Below are 17617 nucleotides of genomic sequence, written 5' to 3'. Positions count from 1 at the left end.
CTCCTATGTCACTTTATGCAAAGGCAGACACCTTCAAGTACAAAAGATAAACACCACACACAATAACCATATATTCCTTATTCATTATACCAAATTAGACGAATAGATAGATTATTAATAGAAATGTACACATTGCACAACAAATCACATTCACCAGTTCCTTACACCTAAGTTGCTTCAGCTCTTACAAATAACCCTTTTCATAAAGGCCAAAATACATCAGAGAGACAGGTTTTTCAGAAGAGGACACTATTTATCACTACGTGCCTTCGTAAGCAGGAAGTAGACGCTACACAACCTTCATGGTGCAAGATATTTATTTGAGGCCATTAGATCACAAAGCAAATTAGAATGTATGGTTATCTGTAGCTCTACAACGGCAATGCATCCTGATAGCTACAATGAACAAGTGCAATACTGTAAGAATAAACCAGGAAGGGACAAGGAAGAGAAATGTAAGCACATGCTCTATCTCTGCAAACTGCTTTCTAGTCTACAAAGAAAAAAAATCTTGCCTTAAATGCTGTTAGTATGGACAATTCTAGAAAGCAACAGCAACACCGTAACTTTAAATTCTTTTGTATTTTTTCTTTTTTTGCCATCTAGGAGGAGACTTACAAACACACAACAAAGACAGTTTAAGCCTAAGTAATTTAACCTCTTCAAGATAACGAAGAAAAAGAGCTGACATCTAAAAACAGTCTACTCCAGACTATAAATACTGGGAACTAGACAGGAAAAAAACGCCGACAGCATGAACCACTGCAGTAGGTTCCTGCAAGGGGTGGGATGGGGACAGGGCGAGAGGCTGAAACTCCCTATGGTTTTCCTGAAGACAGTCTGTAACCTTGTAATACTCCCATTCAAGAATCTGAAATTCCAAGGTGAGCTGAAAACGAGGGAGTGTATGTACGGGGTGTTCGACTGTTTAAAGCTTGTGTAATGTGTATGAGGATTTTAGAAATGATTAGTAAGTGAAAGATGGGTTGAGACTGCAACATGAGTTTAAATGACAAGTATACACCACAGGTGCTAAGCTTGCAGATCTGAGGACGTAGAAGATGGACAAAAATGACATCAAACTTGCGCCTTTTTTTTTTTTTTTTTCCTCTTAACATAGCATGTGTCTCTGGTAGATTTCATTTTTTTCTTCTCCCGACTGTAGACAAATGACAGCTCTTTCAATGGGTAGAGTCTGTGCACCGTGGGTGAAAAGCCTGAAGGCTGCTTTCAGGACGCAAGGCAAATCCACATCCAACTGCAGCCCCACCTAGTCAGATGTGACCAGGTAGTGTGAAATTAGAACCAAACGAATTTCAGATGAAGGGAGGGAGGGAGGGATGGAAGAATACTAGGCCTGACAAGAAAAATGAGTGTTTTATGGTACGAGCTACGATACTTTGCTATGAAAGGAAAACACTGTATTCCTTATATGAAGCACATATATGGTATCTTTCATTATTTATAATAAAAGTGTTGAAATGTTTTATCTCAGTTCAGTTATTCAGAAGTCCTGTACTTAGGGTTTTTTTTTTTTAATTTTGTAATTGTGTACACCATATATTGCATTACTGCTATACATGTATTGCTTTGTAAGTACACAAAGTTTGTTTTGTTTTTTTAGTGACTAATAAACTTTAGCACATAAGGTAGTACTATTCTGGTGCAGGATATGACCAGTTATGGGGATCGTTAATCTAGATTAACGTCATAGCCCATCATCTGGGAATAATCTGATTCTGTTCTAGAGAAAGTATGTCATATCATTTGCCAAATTTTCCTCAACTGTGACATGCTAATTTACTTTTTTGTTTAGCTTCACTAGCATTATTTTGCCACCTTTTATTTGTATTTATAAAAAAATGTATTATCATTACTTTGGTTTGTTGTGCTGATATAATGTGGGTTTAACATCAATAAATATTACACAAATAGAAAGTTTTCCTTCTGGTAAAGACTATTAACTGTTTCAGTAGAAGCATGCACGTGTAAGATTTAGAAATTTTAAATATTATGAATACAGATGAAGCGAGGGCTATATGCAGCATCTAAAAATGACTAGAATTTGTTTAGAATATTCTGCTTGTGACCTCGAATCTTGTTTAAACAAAGCAGAGGAACATGACCCATAAATTCTGAGAAACTTGCTGAATAAAAGTACTTGAAGATTATTTTAATAGGTTAGAAAATATGCAGGTCTATTTTGTGTGTCTGGTAACTGCAATATGACATCACTTACAACAGATTCGAAGTAAAGGGCATGGTTCAAGCACCATTAAATTTAAGAACAGCCTTCTAACAAGGCAATATCAAAATAAAATGTTAAGATTTATTTGTAAAAATCTTGATTATTAACTAGCTGCTTCTTTCCTTTATGTGCAAAGATACCAGGAAAGATGCAAGATAATAAATTTTTTCTTTCTGTTTACATTTCAAGCATTGATCACTACAAACAGAATTATCTCAGCAATTAACTGAGTACTGACATTAATGGTGATACTGTAACTGGAGTCAATAGAGTTCTGTCTGCTTACAGTGAATTTGTCTTTGGCTTAGAGGCTAAGAAACTGAGACTGCTCTTTGTGAGCTGGTTTAAGATGAGGTCATCATCACTTTTTGCCTCTGTATATATGTACAGACACACACTGAAGTAGTAAATCACATCTCTAAGCAGCAAAGTTGTTTTTATGAAAACATTCAGCTGTGCTGTTACTTAGTTACTGGGACTGTTTGGGTTTACAAATTCAGAGATACAAGCATGGCACAAGAAAACGACATACTTTTCAAGCCAAAACTCTGAAATTCTTGGAAGCATCAAAGTAACTTTCAGAAGTTTAATCTCCCTCCACAAAGTCCAAAGATAGAGAGTACGACCTGAAAGTGTACTTGTATCATTTTATAGGACTAAAAAAAGAAATCCTAACGTTTTGCAAGACTCCAAATTATTCAGGAAGCTGCTCAGTCCGAGCCTATTCAAACCAATCGAAGAATCAATGGAGCTACGTTCCGGATGATGACAGAAACCTCTGCCAAGAGCACCACCTGTGAGGTGCAAAATTCCACACGCATGCATGTTTTTTTCAGCTGGTGGTGCACCTTAACACATAATGGCTTTGTCCTGCAACTTCACGATAACAGCAACAATTAGGTAACGTATACAGGTTTTTCCGTCACAGCCAACTGGGGGTTGGGGATCAAAACCAAACTATAGTCCAATTTGAACCGCTATCTTATGAATTATAGTTACCTTCTATATTACCACTGTCAAAGACCATTTTAATTCACTTAGGTTGTATGCTAATAAATGCTTTGATTCCCCACATATGGATAACTACATCCTTATCTCTGCAAGCAGCCCACACGGATTTAATACGCGAGTACTTCCTGAGATCATACCATCCTCCGTGATGCTGGGGGGATCAGCTGCACACTCCGGCTGTACGACCCAGCTGCCAAACCCACACTGTACAATACAAATGGATTCATGCATGGACTGGAGATGCCGCCTCAGATTATGCATGTTGACAGCAGAGCTGATTCACTGCCTCACCATTCAGCTGTACATGCAAGGGGCAGAATTTGCTGACCTCACTTAGCTTGTTCTCCTGGACTGGCTAACTGAAAAAGCCCTCTGCCTGCACAGTTTTCTGTTTGAACAAAACCATGAGCACGAAAGCCACATCGGGCAGATGAAAACACAGCTCCTGCCCCAATAAATTTACAATTATTACAGACAGCATACAGTATTCTTTAACGTGTCTTAAAGCTTGTGACTTCAATTCAGAATTAAGCCATGATTTGCATCCTTTTACAAAAGTGATTAGCTCATAAAATAATCTCACACTGCACTGAATCTCTAATAAAAATGTCAGTGTTTGGAACATAACACCCAACTCACGCTTGGAGTAAGGAAGCCAGGCTACAACAGCACCTGCGCAGCAATGACTTCAGCAGCTGTACAGAGGAGGAAGTCAAATGAACATCAGTTCAACACTACCGGGAAGGAGAAATTTTTGGCTTTACAGGACAACGGCAGTGCAACAGGTAAACCCTGGGGAAGGGCCAAGTCAGTCTTGCAACTGCTGTCACTTTCTAGTTCTGTAGTAGCATAAACAGTCCAGAAACAGCTGCAGAACAGAAAGGAGAAAAAAATAACAGCACATGGCCACTACGCAGAATGATTACGTCATTTACAGCAGGAGCTCTACAAATCTCATCAGACTGAATGGATTAGTTCATGGGTTTCTTTTGCCTGAAATTGTTCTGTTAAACACACAACTAAACATCTTGTCAAACTCTTTTTGGCTGACTCTTGGCCCAGACATCACAGAGTATTTCTACAAAGGAAAAGGAGAGCACAAAAATACACTGCCAAGGACAGGCGCTTTCCAAGCTACTGCAAACGGTGTTGAAAATACCTAGTAAGATAAGACTTCCCATACAACAGGCAACACACATCTACTCTATTGCAGATTAAAAAATAGTGGATTCTGGAGCTAGCTTTTCCCTGCAGTGTTTGTCTGAGCAGCTGCTGGAGTCATTTGTAGGAAAGGGCCCGTCTAAGAGAAAACCTGTTTTACCACACTATTCTAAAGTATAATGCAGAATTCTGGTTCTTATTAACATACTAACTCACTTCCTCCTTAGAATACTTCAGAATGAGATTCACTGAACACTTTTGTAATGTACTTTTAATCTGCAATAGAAGTTTTACCTTTCTTAAATTCCATATTAACTTCAGCTGTACAGTCTGTGATCATTTAATAATTCACAGAATCATAGAATGGTTTAGGTCAGAAGGGTCCTTAAAGATCATCTAGTTCCAACCGCCCTGCCATGGGCAGAGACACCCTCCACTACACCAGGTTGCTCAAAGCCTCATCTAACCTGGCCTGGAACAATTCCAGGGATGAGGCATCCACAGCTTCTCTGAGCAACCTGTTCCAGTGCTTCACCACCCTCAGAGGGAAGAATTTCTTCCTTATATCTAATCTAAATCTCCCCTCTTTCAGTTTAAAGCCATTGCCCCTTGTCCTATCACTACATGCCCTTGTCAAAAGTCCCTCTCCAATATTCGTTATTAACTCAGTAGACATACCTACAGCTAAAAGAAGCCTTCAGCTCATGGTCTGAAACTGAATGTAATGTGTGGGTGAAAATAAAATGTAATCTGGAGCTTCAGCAGAATTCTTAAAGAGCCAATGTTCTTCAAAGGCTTTTCTCCACCACAACATTTGCTCTATCTTTTCAAACACTGATTGATTACCTAAATTAAGTGGGTGTACGTGGTCTTGGAAAGTTCAGTTTTCATTAGCTTTACTTAAATGAGCTACACTACACTTAACAAAAAAAAGAAAGTCACATAATTGTAGCAGGCAATACACATTTCAGAATACATTTCACACTATGCAGCACATCAAGGCAGGAAAATTTGTTAACAACAATAGATGATCATTGCAATGTATGTTTTAACTGTAGATTATAAAGTAATCAAGAGATTTTGAAAGCTGGGATTTTGAAAGCTTTGGATAGAAAGCACTTTCCATCCAAATTTCACTGAACTTAATACTGAAATACTGGATATATGGATTTGGATTTTACAAAACTGGTAACAGCAATGCCAGCTATCACTTTTGTATCTACAAAGGCAACTCCACTCCCCCAAAACTACACGGATCTACTAACCAAATACGACCGCTATAATAATGCCTTAGGACACACTGCCCTCAGGAGGCCAAAACGAAATCTCTTCCTGGGATATCACACACGAACACGGCATACTAAATGTATCTGTTACCATGACAGAAAGTCTGCAAAAGCTGTTCCTCGTGCCAGCTCCTACGTACAGCTGCAATGTTAAAAAAAAACCCTCACTGATATTTTGTGTGTCCTGCTAGAAACTTCTGCTGATGACAATCAGTTGCAATACGTGCCTCAAAAGCAGAAGGCTAACATAGTGAGCAAGTTCTAAGTTACAAACACATTTCTTAAGAGATAAACAGGAGACGGCTGCAATAGTACTTAACAAAAGATTGTAGGAGAGTTACAAGCAATATAGCAGATGAAGTAACACCAGATGAATAAAAAGCACATGCTCTCACTTCTACTAGGAATGGAATCACAGAAACTTTGTATGACTAGTGAAAGAGTGGACTGAAGTTTTCAAAATTCAATTGAGAAATCATGGTCAGTCAGTCCACAGTCCTACTCAAGAACACTCACATGCAAAAAAAAAACCCCAAAATGTTTATATATAGCTTGGCATAAATGCTAGCAGCACAAGATGTAAAACCTGAATGTCTGGTTTTAATCAAGGACAGTGACATAACAGGCATACCAGAAATATGATGGAAGCAAGACAAGCAAGCAAGATATTGATAGAAAACATACAGGAAAGTCATTGAACCAGATACCAATACAGTAACTTACCAAAACAAAAATAAATTGTATAAGGTAAACTCTATTGTTAGCCAATATTATTAGCAATACAGCTACCACGATGGCAGTAGCTGTGACATCCAAGGACCGTAAGGCCAGCAATGTAACCGTAAGGAAACACAGCAATTATCAGCAGGTTGGATAAAGGTCATGATCACTTTTTTTTTAATGTCTTTTTTTCATGCAGCCAGTCAGAGCCACCCAACTCTGGCTGCAGTCCCTGGGAGTATACAAGACCTGAGTCAAAACGCAATTTTCAAAGACTGGCTTTGCAATGGTTACTTTCATTTCTGTGAGAATATTGATCAAGTTTATCGATAAAGACAACAGTCTGCTACTGCAGACTTCCATAAAAAAGGAATAACATAAAATAAGGAAATATGCTAAAATGAAACAAAAAAGACAAGTCAAAAAATTAAGATGCGATGCTTGATGACAACACTAAGATTGCATGCACTGAATGTCAGTATGACGACTTTAAATACACATGACAAACTTTTCTTGTGGGGAAGGGGAAGCTGACATGGATGAAAAGCTACTAGAATTTAAGTCAACCTTTGTAAAACCAGCAGTCTAGCTGTAGCAATCAAACAGAATCTGTCACTGACTGTAAAATTTACAGAGGGATGAGAGTGTAGAGGAACAATTTACAAAAGTGCATACAAACTTAACATCACCTTAGGAACAGGCATCATGCCTGAATAAGAGAAGTAGATGATCAAAACAAAAAGCCAAGTGCTCAGGGGAGGCAAGGCCACAGAGAAAAGAAATCCTCAAACTCTGAACAAAATCCTAAATCAGCTTTCGGTACCATGCAGGAACTTGAGTGGAACCTCTACAGGCCACTTACTGAAGGTTCTACCCCTCAGAGCAAAACATCAGAAGAGGTTACAGAGGAAAGAGTGGCAAATGCCCAGGGCTGGGGGCTCACTCCCGAACTCCAAAGGAAATGAAGTAACTGCAGTGTGAAAGGTTAAAACTACCTCATTATTAAGTAACTGGAAGCTGGCAAAGTGACAGCAAGCTTTTTGGGGTTTTGTGAGTGGAAAGATCACTTGTTTTTTAAGAAGAGATACCAGAGGGATCCAGGGAACTACAGACTAATTATATTTTTCTGCACATAGCAAACTACCAGAAATTGTTATAAAGCCATGAAAACAACCGGATAAACATAATGAGGGAAGTCAGTGTTGCTTTTTCAAAGGAAAGCTATGTTTGAAAAACATTTTGGAGTTCTTCTGAAGACTAAAAAGAGATGAAAGTAAGGAGATCTAATATAGCATGCTTGAAATTCTAAAAGGCATTTGACACATTCCCTTGCCAAAAACCATTAAAGATGCTGTGCTGCCAAGAGAAGTTGTCATATCAGTAAACTGTTTAAAGATAGAAGAGAAAGGGTATGAATCAACAGTCATTCTTTCCTAAGGACATGGATCACCAACAGGTCACCACAGGCACCTGTGCTGTGGCCAGCAAAGCACAACCTATTCGTACGGGTTCCGAGGCAGCAATTTCTGAAGCCCACAGCATATTCCAGTAACACTAAGTTACTCAAAGTAATAAAGGGATAAAGGAACTAAACAAAAAATTGCAGAACCATTTCACTGAGGAAACAGATGTTAAAACCAGCAGACAAAATTCACTGTAGATAAATGAGAACAATTCACACTGAGGAAAATACAAAAAATCAGTCCTAAATACATATATAGGGAACTGGGCTCCAAGTTGACCATTAACTATTCAGGACTGAGTTACTGCTCTTATATAGCTTCTGAAAACGTAAGTATAAAGGTTAGGAAAAGGCAAAACAATTAGGCATTATTTTTGGAAGCAATATAAAACAAAACACAGAACATCCTTTTTTTTTTTTTTAGATGAATCCACAGTGAATACTGTGAGCGGTTCCACCTGCTCCTCCCTCCTTGAGAGGGAAAACTGGAGAAGTAAAGGACAACAAAGATGACTTAAGGTACAAGAGAGCTTTCCAGTAACGAGCAATTAAAAGAAATATGATTCTTCAGTTTGAAACAGAAACAACTGAGGCAGGCAGCACACCACAAACGTCTACAAATTCAAGAGCAACACAGGGAGAGCACAAGAGGCTTGTTCCAATGTCTCATCAAACGTAAGAACCCACAGGCCTCAACCAGAGCTATCAAATGGCAGATTCAAACGTATCAATCACAGATTGTTGGAGGTACAAGAGTCTTCTAAGAAGACATCATCACACTTGATCCGTTACCTACCCTATACATTCACTACTTCCACTGTCTGAGACATCACACCAGGCCATAGAACCCGAGTCTGACAGATATTACTCCTTAGAGTAGATGTACACGTTAAATGCTGAAATGGATTACTGTTTTAAAGTAGCTTTCAGTTCTAATTTACCACTTTGAAGAAAAGGGAAAAAAAGGTCTTTTAGAAATACGATTCTAAGGCTACCAACACTTGAGTCTGGTCCTATAGCAACAGCAGTAACAAAAATATAGTACGCATTGCAACATTTTTTAAAAATTAGTTAGGCACATGCTGAGATTCTTCTGAGGGTGTTATTCCATGTTTTAAACACAAGTATAAACTAAAAATGCCATTGCTAATAACTTATTTAACTGTTTTCTTACCTAACAATCAAGGGATAATACTAATTAGGATCTGAACTCACTAAGAGGAAATTATTTTTAGTCTCTTTAAGTTTGGCTTCTTGTCAAGATATGTCACCCAGGCTTTGCCTGTAAAATACTACGGGCAGGTATGGGCAGCAGCCAAGTCACTGACATATTACTACTTGACCAGTAGAAATGGGAGTACCAGCTGTCCTCCCTCAACTTCGGTGCCCTTGGAAAAAACTCATCTTTGCTGGCCAATTCCTCCTATCAAAGAGAAATATAATTAGCAATTATATTTTTGGTACAAAAAGACACGTATTACACACAACTTTTCACAGCATAACACCACCTCCCTACACAGAAGCAACTGTAAGATCAGGACTCCTGAGAGGACTACCTTTAGTGGTATTTTACATTCCAAAACAAGTGACACAATCAGCTGTAAAATCCCCTGAATATACAACCATTCCTTGTATTATTTCTCAACACATACCTGTGAGAAGCTTGAACATGAATTGTTTTCTGGCACAAAGACAAAATTTCTCAGCTGCAGAAATGAAGAAAATCTCAGACTTTAAAGACTCAAAGTTATCATCAGTGAGATCTCTTCCTCCTGTACTTCAGTTTGTGCTGAGACGTGAAGCAATTTCAAAAGCTGAATCAACATCTGGATCATGATGCAATGCATGAAGGAGCTAAGAAGTGAAGGTCCTAAACAACATTCGTAGTTTTCTTCAGAGATGATAAAACCATCAATTACTGAAAATTACTTGATCTCAATAGAAAAGCCTGAGGTCAATTTTTTGGTAATATTGCAGCAGGAGAGGAACACTCGAGATCATTTACAGCTGAATAATTACTCTACTTCAAAAGCTGCTTTGAATAAAATAAACAGCTGTTTTATTGACTATACAGACATATTAAAGAGCATCAAAATAACAGTTGAACTGAGTGTTCAAGAAGATCTAGAGGAATACACCTTGACTTCACACTCTGGAAGTGATACGTGTTTTCTGAACATCCACTGAGTCAGTGAAAAGTCTTTTATGCAGCAAGGTCTGCAACTGCACTGCTCACCTGTGATGTGGCAGCTCAAACTCAGGAGACTACAGGATTAGCAACTCCAGTGACCGATCGACGGTCCTTCAGTGCGTACAGTCAAGTGCTACTGGATTACATGAGTGCTGTACATACATTCAAGAGTGGAACTGAGAAGGTTCTGTCTTTATGAAAACACATTGCATATAATTAAATCTCCTAAAGGCAATTCAGTTATGCTGAAGATCTAGAAGCTCCTAGCTTTGTAGTGTTAGCTACAAACAAACAAAAACCAAAGGCAACTCCTTCCCACTTTGTAGAGACTAACTGATAAGAATAAAAAACTACGCAGTTCACAATCTTTGCCCTACATGAAAAACTTGATGCGATCACACCTGCCAACCAATAAACATGTCTCTGCACTTTATTAACCTTTGTGTAACATAATTCGAATAAAATCTCCACTCTATGTCAAATTAGAAAACATGACTTTATAAAAATATAGTGCTTTAAAAATTTATCAGCATGTTATTTAAAACTATCACCATGCCAAAAGGAGATCTTTTTCAAATTGTTACATATACACATATACAGGCTTCATAATACCAAATGGACTCTTGCAGGTAGCTAAACATACACGCTGGACTTCACTGCTGAATTTCTCCTCTGACTAAATAATATCAAGTCAATTATATACATCACTCTTCAACTGATTTTCTCCCCCCCCCCTTTAATTAGTATATATTTATATAGTAGTATCATGACATTGAAGTAGGTACTTATTCAAGGTAGTATTTAAGTCAGAAGCTGCAAGCCTCCATCTACAACTAGAGTACTCCCTGTAACATAAGGGGACTCCAGAAGAAAGACAACAGCTTGTGCAACTTCATGAGGCTCTCCAAATCTTCCAAGGAGAATTGCTTTCTTCAACTGATCTTCTTCCAAATGAGCAGTCATCTCTGTGTGAATAAAGCCTGAGAGAGGAGAGAAATGTGAAGAGTTTCCTAACCTTCAACTAAATTTCTCTAGCAGATTTTCCCTGGAATCCTCCAAAGAGAAATCTACTACCAGGATTCAGCACCAGCTACTGTTCTTCAAAATCTCACAAGTCAGTCCACATCATTTTATAGCGGAGATCAATTTTTCACCCAACCAATAAAATGTCTTCTCATTTTGGAAGCACTGATGTAATAATTAAAATGCAGAGATCTATAAAAGTCCGTAAAAAAAAAAAAAGGTAACTAAAATTGGGTCCCAAAACTATATTTAGTATCACTTTTATGAAAGACAAAATACAGCCATTTCATCAAAACATTCTCAATTTAAAAAAGACTATGAAACCTCTGGCAAGAAAACCCTACAGCTTGTAAGTGTTTCCATTATATTTTAGAACTTATGACAGCACTTGCATAATTTCTATTACAGCACTCATTTGAAGAATATTTCTTGATGTTTTTGAAGGTCATTTCTTTGCAATTCTCAGTTTTCTGAGACTCAGTTTTCCCACTGCTGCACTCCACATAAGCTGCAGCTTCATAAAGAGCTGATCTTATCCGCTCTCTTGCTGCCACCAAGAAGGGAAAGTCCTGCCAAGTTCACAAGCTGACCTGGTTCACGCAGAGGTCTGAAAGGCATTAGAGGCAGCACAAGGTGAGCAGCAAAGTACACAGCTACGTGTGGAAAAAGTCCGAAAAGACAGAAGGATTTTCCCTAAGGGTTGTTGTTTGCTTGAACTAGATTTTCTTGTGAAGTCACAGCCTTGTGCTCACAGAACTTTCTTTCCAGACTCTCTCCTTTTACTGCAGGGACAGACAGGGATGCTTTCATGCCACCTTCTCATGGTCTTTCACGTTTCTCTAATAACAAATAAGCATTCTCTAGCAGGAGATGAGGGTAGCTGTCTGTATACGATTGGTTCTAATCCCTCCATCTGCAAGGACAGCAGGTTTTGAAGGAGGAACAAAGAAAAAAATACATTTATTATGTGATAATAGATAGAGGAACAGGTAGACAGAATCTTCCCAATTTCTCAGTGTTCCCTTAAAAAGACTGAAGGTTTTGTAAAAGAAAGTATTACCCTTTAAACTGAAAAAAAAAAAAAAAGATTAAAAACATTTATTTACAAAAGTTGAAGAAAATAATAGCAATTTGTTTTAAGTTACTTTCAGAGCACAGTAAATATCCAGCAGATCTGATGATCAGCATTACAACAGTAGGAACTTCCCAAAAACTAACCTGGAGCAACCACATTGACTCGAATTTGCTTTTTTGCTACTTCTTTAGCAAGGGAGCGTGAAAATCCAACTAATCCTGCTTTGGTAGCACTGTATACACTTTGACCAGAGTTGCCTTTAAGTCCTACAACACTTCCTAAAATAAAGAAGCAGAAAAGAGAAGAAAAGATTAAATGACTTATTTGAAACCTTGCACTAGCTTTATCAGTTTAGCTTTAAATTTGAAATGGAAAACGGAAATGGAAATGACAAGAAAAGGATTTAGAAGTATATCACTAAATGTATTTTATAGCCTACTGCTGGGATAAGCAAATTCCTCAATTATCTGTGAGTTTTGTGGAATCCATCTATGCCAACCAACGGGCACCGGGAGAGTAAAATAAAGAGCTTTCTAAAAAACATTCTTGCACAGAAAAAAACTGACAACTGTACCTATTGGATTCTTAGTTAATAACTAGCAGCTGGTAGATTTAGCTACCGAAAGAGCTGATAAAGAATGGTAAAACTCTTTTTCCAAAGAAATAAAAACTCTGATGTGTTTATTACTGAAACAAGATGGGTTTACATTTAGAAGTTGCTGAAATTACACAAAAGAACAAGCATTCATAAAGAAATGCTAAATATAGAATGTCTAAGTACAAAGAAAATAGTCAATTGCAACAAGTAACATTTTACGCTTGCTAAACCTTTCCAGAAAACTACTACATTGAGTTCCACTGGATTAGATGAGAAACTTACCTATATTGACAATAGCACCTCCCTGTTGTTGAATCATGCTTTTTACAGCAGCTTTGCATGTCAACATTGTTCCCAAAAGGTTAGTGTGAATCTGGGCTATCATATCTTCAGTTTTGGTTCTCAGTAACAAACTATCCCTGACAAATAGACCAAAAAAAACAAAAGAACTGACTCAACAACTCCAATAATCACATTTACTCATAATGAAACATTAGCAAGACTGATTAATGGAATATTAATGGGCATTTACATGGCCTTATACATTCTAGCATTCAAAATAATGACATCACAAGGATGACGCATAGCAGGAAAAAAGTTAGCTATGCTTCTGGCAAGAAAGCCTCCTTTGCAGAGAGGTATCAAACGCTGTTTTGGACCATTTCAGGAGAAAGAAGTCAAAGAAAGAGGAGTAGAAGGGGAACGCAAACTCAGAATGTAGAAACTAATGTGAATATTATATCGTCTGTTAGAATTTTAACCAGGAACGAAATATTGGTGAGTGCTGAATGAATGCTGTTTGCAGACGCACTCATTAACAACACTATTCCTAAACGCAAAGGCCTTCAGCACCTTACAATAAGATGCTGTCATCTAGAAATACGTACAATCTTGTAACAAATAACTAACCTGTTGATCCCAGCTGCATTAACCAAGTAGTTAATAGGACCTAAATTCCTCTGCATCTCCTCAAAAGTTTTTTGGACTTCTTGTTCGCTGGATACATCACAGCTAAGGGCCAGATGTCCTGCTATATTGAAATGAAGTCACATCATTAATAATAGCAAGATGGTATAACATTCATAAACCTTCTTCAGAATTTATTAACTCAATTGCAAAAACAGATGAACTAGTTATAACTTGAGGAACCTATTTAACCTCCACAGAATCAAATAAGGACAATTTTCAAGTATTGTATTGATTAGTTATGTGACAATTTCCTGTTTTATATTTTTGGCCTTTTGAAATCAGAAGTTCAGCATGAGCAGACTCGTCTCAGTTCTGGCTTCATCAGGAGCCAAGGATGACTCAATTCATACCACCTCCCTGTTGTGACCTTGAACGATTTCTTTCATCTTACAATCCATATCTTGTGGATAGAATAGGTAACACACTTAACTTTCCCAAAGAATACTGTAAAAACAAAACTGTACTGATAGAGCTTTTCTTTCAGATTTCTTGGCCTCTACTTTCATTTTCATATAGTTAAGCAATGAGGTTGATTTAATGACTTACCACTTTTACAAGTTACCTAAGCATTGGACGGTGAAGAAATAATTGCAAAGCAGCCTACGTACCACCAAGATTACGTGCAGTGGTTTGGGCTACTTCCAGATTTCTCGCAATGATCGCCAGGCGGCAGCCTTTCTGTGCCAGTAATTCTGCAACAGCTTTTCCTATTCCTCGGGATCCTCCAAAAATGGCGCAAACCTTGCCCATCTTCGAAAAAAGTTCACAAACTGCACAAAACCCATGAATTTCAGGTCCAATATAGCAAGTAAATAACCACCGTTCTTGTCAATATCACAGCCCTTACTAGTCTGTAGCATTTTGTAATATCGGATCATAGAATTAGTGACTTGCTGATTTTTTATTCACCAAAAACTAAATACTTCAACTAAATTAGACACTACTTTTACATCTGCAAATTATTTCTTAATGATTTCTGAACTAGTAAAGAAATTATGCATATAACCTATCATTTCAACATTAGTGTTATGATAACTCCTATTCAGTTGATAAAATACGTGATTTATATATCTAAAGGCCATAATGTATCATTCAGCTGTTTATTGAAAGCCAACATAGTAATTGCAGTTATATTGTTCTTGCAAGCACTGTTCTTGTACTAAAGTCACTCAGCCTCAAGATCTCACTCCATCCAAAGTATCTGTGTTGGACCTCCACATTGCAAACATTACTGGGCATGATTTGATACTAGTGTAGTTGAGAGTGTCCCTGTCCATGGCAGGGGGGTTGGAACTAGATGATCTTTGAGGTCCCTTCCAACCCAAACAATTATATGATTCTACGATCTATTTTATTTACACTAGTTCAATGCTAAGTTACACTACATAAGACTACGTTCTACCACTAGCCTTAGGTTTTTTTTGTTTCTACGTTTGAAGAAAAAAAAAGGCTTTTTGAAATCTGAAATGATTCTGATCTAGCTTAGTTTAGATGTCTAGGAGGGAGTGTAAGAAGAAAGTACTCCTGTAGAATGATCTTTTATTCTGCAACCTCTAGAAACCAGTCAGCTGTTTTGGGATTTCCTGAGGAGCCAGAGGCAGAATCCAAGCAATAGTAATGAACATCTTTTCCATATATTTGAACAAATTCTTTTTGAGTCCAATTATACTTTGTTTCCATAACATCCTGAGGCAAGGAGTTTCACTATTTGTGGAAAAGTGCTTCCTTTTGTTCTTAACTTGCCTTCTGATTAGATAATACTATGCATTTCTCCTCCTATCTTCCTCTTACTGTTCATAACATCAGCGCCTACTCTTCTGTATTTTACCCTCCCCCTAGATCCTCTTTCAGGTCTATTTAGTTACTCTTATACGTATGGAAGCCATTCTACATCTCACTAAAGACCGTCCAAGCTCTTAATCCTGTCACCCTACCCTTTGCCTCACTTAGGTCTATTATACCCTTTTTGATGTGTGATAACCAGAAGAGCACACAGTGTTAAGCGCACAAGGACACCATCAATTCGTACAATGGCATAATGATTTTGGTGTTCTGTGACAGAGCCTGAAAGATCAGACGGTTCTTTTCTGTAATAAAGTGAGCACATGTGCTTGAAATCAACCCACGTGTCTGCTTCCACTGGCAAGTTGCAATCGGCTTCCTAGGAGCACGAAGAGGATTAAATACATCGCAGGCGGCGGCCTTCTCAACAGAACACATACAAAAATATGTCCTGCATGAAGACAATTCCTGAGTGATAAAAATAGGCACCACCACCAGAAAGACTAGTTTTTTGGGTAGCCTTCATTAGGTAGCTACACTGCAAGAGATGAATCAAGAGGTCTTGCACCCCAGTTAACCACCGACTAAAGGCATAACCAACCAACTCATGTTTTATTGACAATTTTTTTTGGTTAGAAACAAAGTCTCATTCTGCCTTCTCCATCATGATCTCTTCTTTTACAGAATTACCACAATGACTCTTGGAAGTTCTTGCCTACTTGTTGCAGCACTGTTGTACTAGGATTTCCTCCTTCATGTTTTGTTCTTATAAGCACTGAGCATTTCTTGTATTTTTATTTGAAACGTGGAATAATATAGAGTAGAAGGGATCTCTGGAAGTCGTCTTGTCTAACTCCTCTATGCCTAAGCAACATCCAGTGAACCATCTTACACTGTTTATAAATGCTGCCAGACCTGTATGTGTTTTCCAAGTAATTCTGAACATGCCTAGCTACCCAGGATCCAAAAAGCTGCCTGTGGGGAGAGAACTTCTTCAAAACGTATCATTCTACCCTTCCTGGTCTCTTTCAGAAGGGAAGAAATCTTAGTGATTGAACTGTTCTCAGAAAGAATAGTGGAAGTCCCTTGTGCCTTAACCAGGTATTACAGGGGGAGCATAAGGCCCACTTCCAACGCAGCAACATACAATTTGTGTTTTGGCACAAAAAAGCCATACAGATTCTTTGGAGTTGTGACCTGGGAGAAAAAAAACCAACCTGCAGTAAGAACAAAACTCCTGTATTCTCTGGTGAAATAAAGGTAGGGAAAAACAAACAACTTTTGAGCAACAGGCTCTTCCAGGCCGCCGCACAGCGCACACTCGCGCGCCTGCACCACCTTTGTCCTCCACGGCCCTTCTCTGCTGTCAGAACGAACCACTTAACCCGCGACCACCCGGGCCCAGCCGCCCTGCTGCTCACCGCCTCACAGAGCACAGCCCTAAATCCGCGGGGGGACACCTTTCCACACACGAACCGGGACACCGCAGCCAGGCGGGCCGCGCCGCCCCCACCCCGGGCTCCCTCCGCCACCCGCGCAGCCGCCTCAGGACACCGCCCCCCGCCCCGCCCCTCTCGCACAACCCGTCCTCCCCTCTCGGCAAACCTTTTTTTTTTTTTCCCCTCGCCTTCTTTTTGGGGGCAGGGAGGGGAGATCCGGGCTCCCACCAACCGCCTCCGACCCGGGGCCGCGCTCCCGTCCCTCCCGACCGCAGCCCCCCGTGGTGCGGGCAGCCCCGCACCCCTCCGCCCCCAACCCTCGCGGGCGCAGGGCCACGCAGGCGCAGAGCGGGGCCCCGCGCTCACCCTGCGGCTCCTCCTCGGGGACGGAGGGAGGGACGGGGAGCGGCAGGCCCGGCGGCGCTGCGCCTCGGCACGGCTCCCGCCGCCGGCTCAAGGTGGAGCCCGCGGCACGCACGGCGGGGCGCGGCGCCGGCTGGGAGCCCGCCCGGCCGCCGCGGGGCTCGCCGGGGCGCGTAGTCTCCGCGGCGCCACCGTGGCAGGGCCGTCGCTGGCCGGCGGCCGGGTGGTTGTTCCCGCCCCAGCCCTCTCACGCCCTGGGACGAGCGCTTCCCGCCGTCCCCAAACTGAG

At 39.7% G+C, this 17617-nt stretch overlaps 1 protein-coding gene across 1 annotated transcript; it reads right to left on the bottom strand.

Annotated features, from left to right (window-relative positions):
• Positions 1–10488: 10488 nt before the first annotated feature.
• On the bottom strand, positions 10489–17372 carry CBR4 (carbonyl reductase 4). Its single transcript, XM_086611903.1, has 6 exons — positions 17332–17372; positions 14353–14514; positions 13685–13805; positions 13058–13194; positions 12321–12455; positions 10489–11059 (listed from the first exon to the last, which is right to left on the bottom strand). The coding sequence occupies exons 2-6, from the start codon at positions 14492–14494 to the stop codon at positions 10881–10883; spliced, it is 714 nt and encodes a 237-aa protein (XP_086468029.1). The 5' UTR covers positions 14495–14514; positions 17332–17372; the 3' UTR covers positions 10489–10880.
• Between the last annotated feature and the right edge of the window lie 245 nt (positions 17373–17617).

The sequence above is a fragment of the Tauraco erythrolophus genome, chromosome 5, assembly GCF_009769465.1.
Source record: "Tauraco erythrolophus isolate bTauEry1 chromosome 5, bTauEry1.pri, whole genome shotgun sequence".
Taxonomy (NCBI): domain Eukaryota; kingdom Metazoa; phylum Chordata; class Aves; order Musophagiformes; family Musophagidae; genus Tauraco; species Tauraco erythrolophus.
This window is presented reverse-complemented; position numbering and strand designations above follow the sequence as displayed.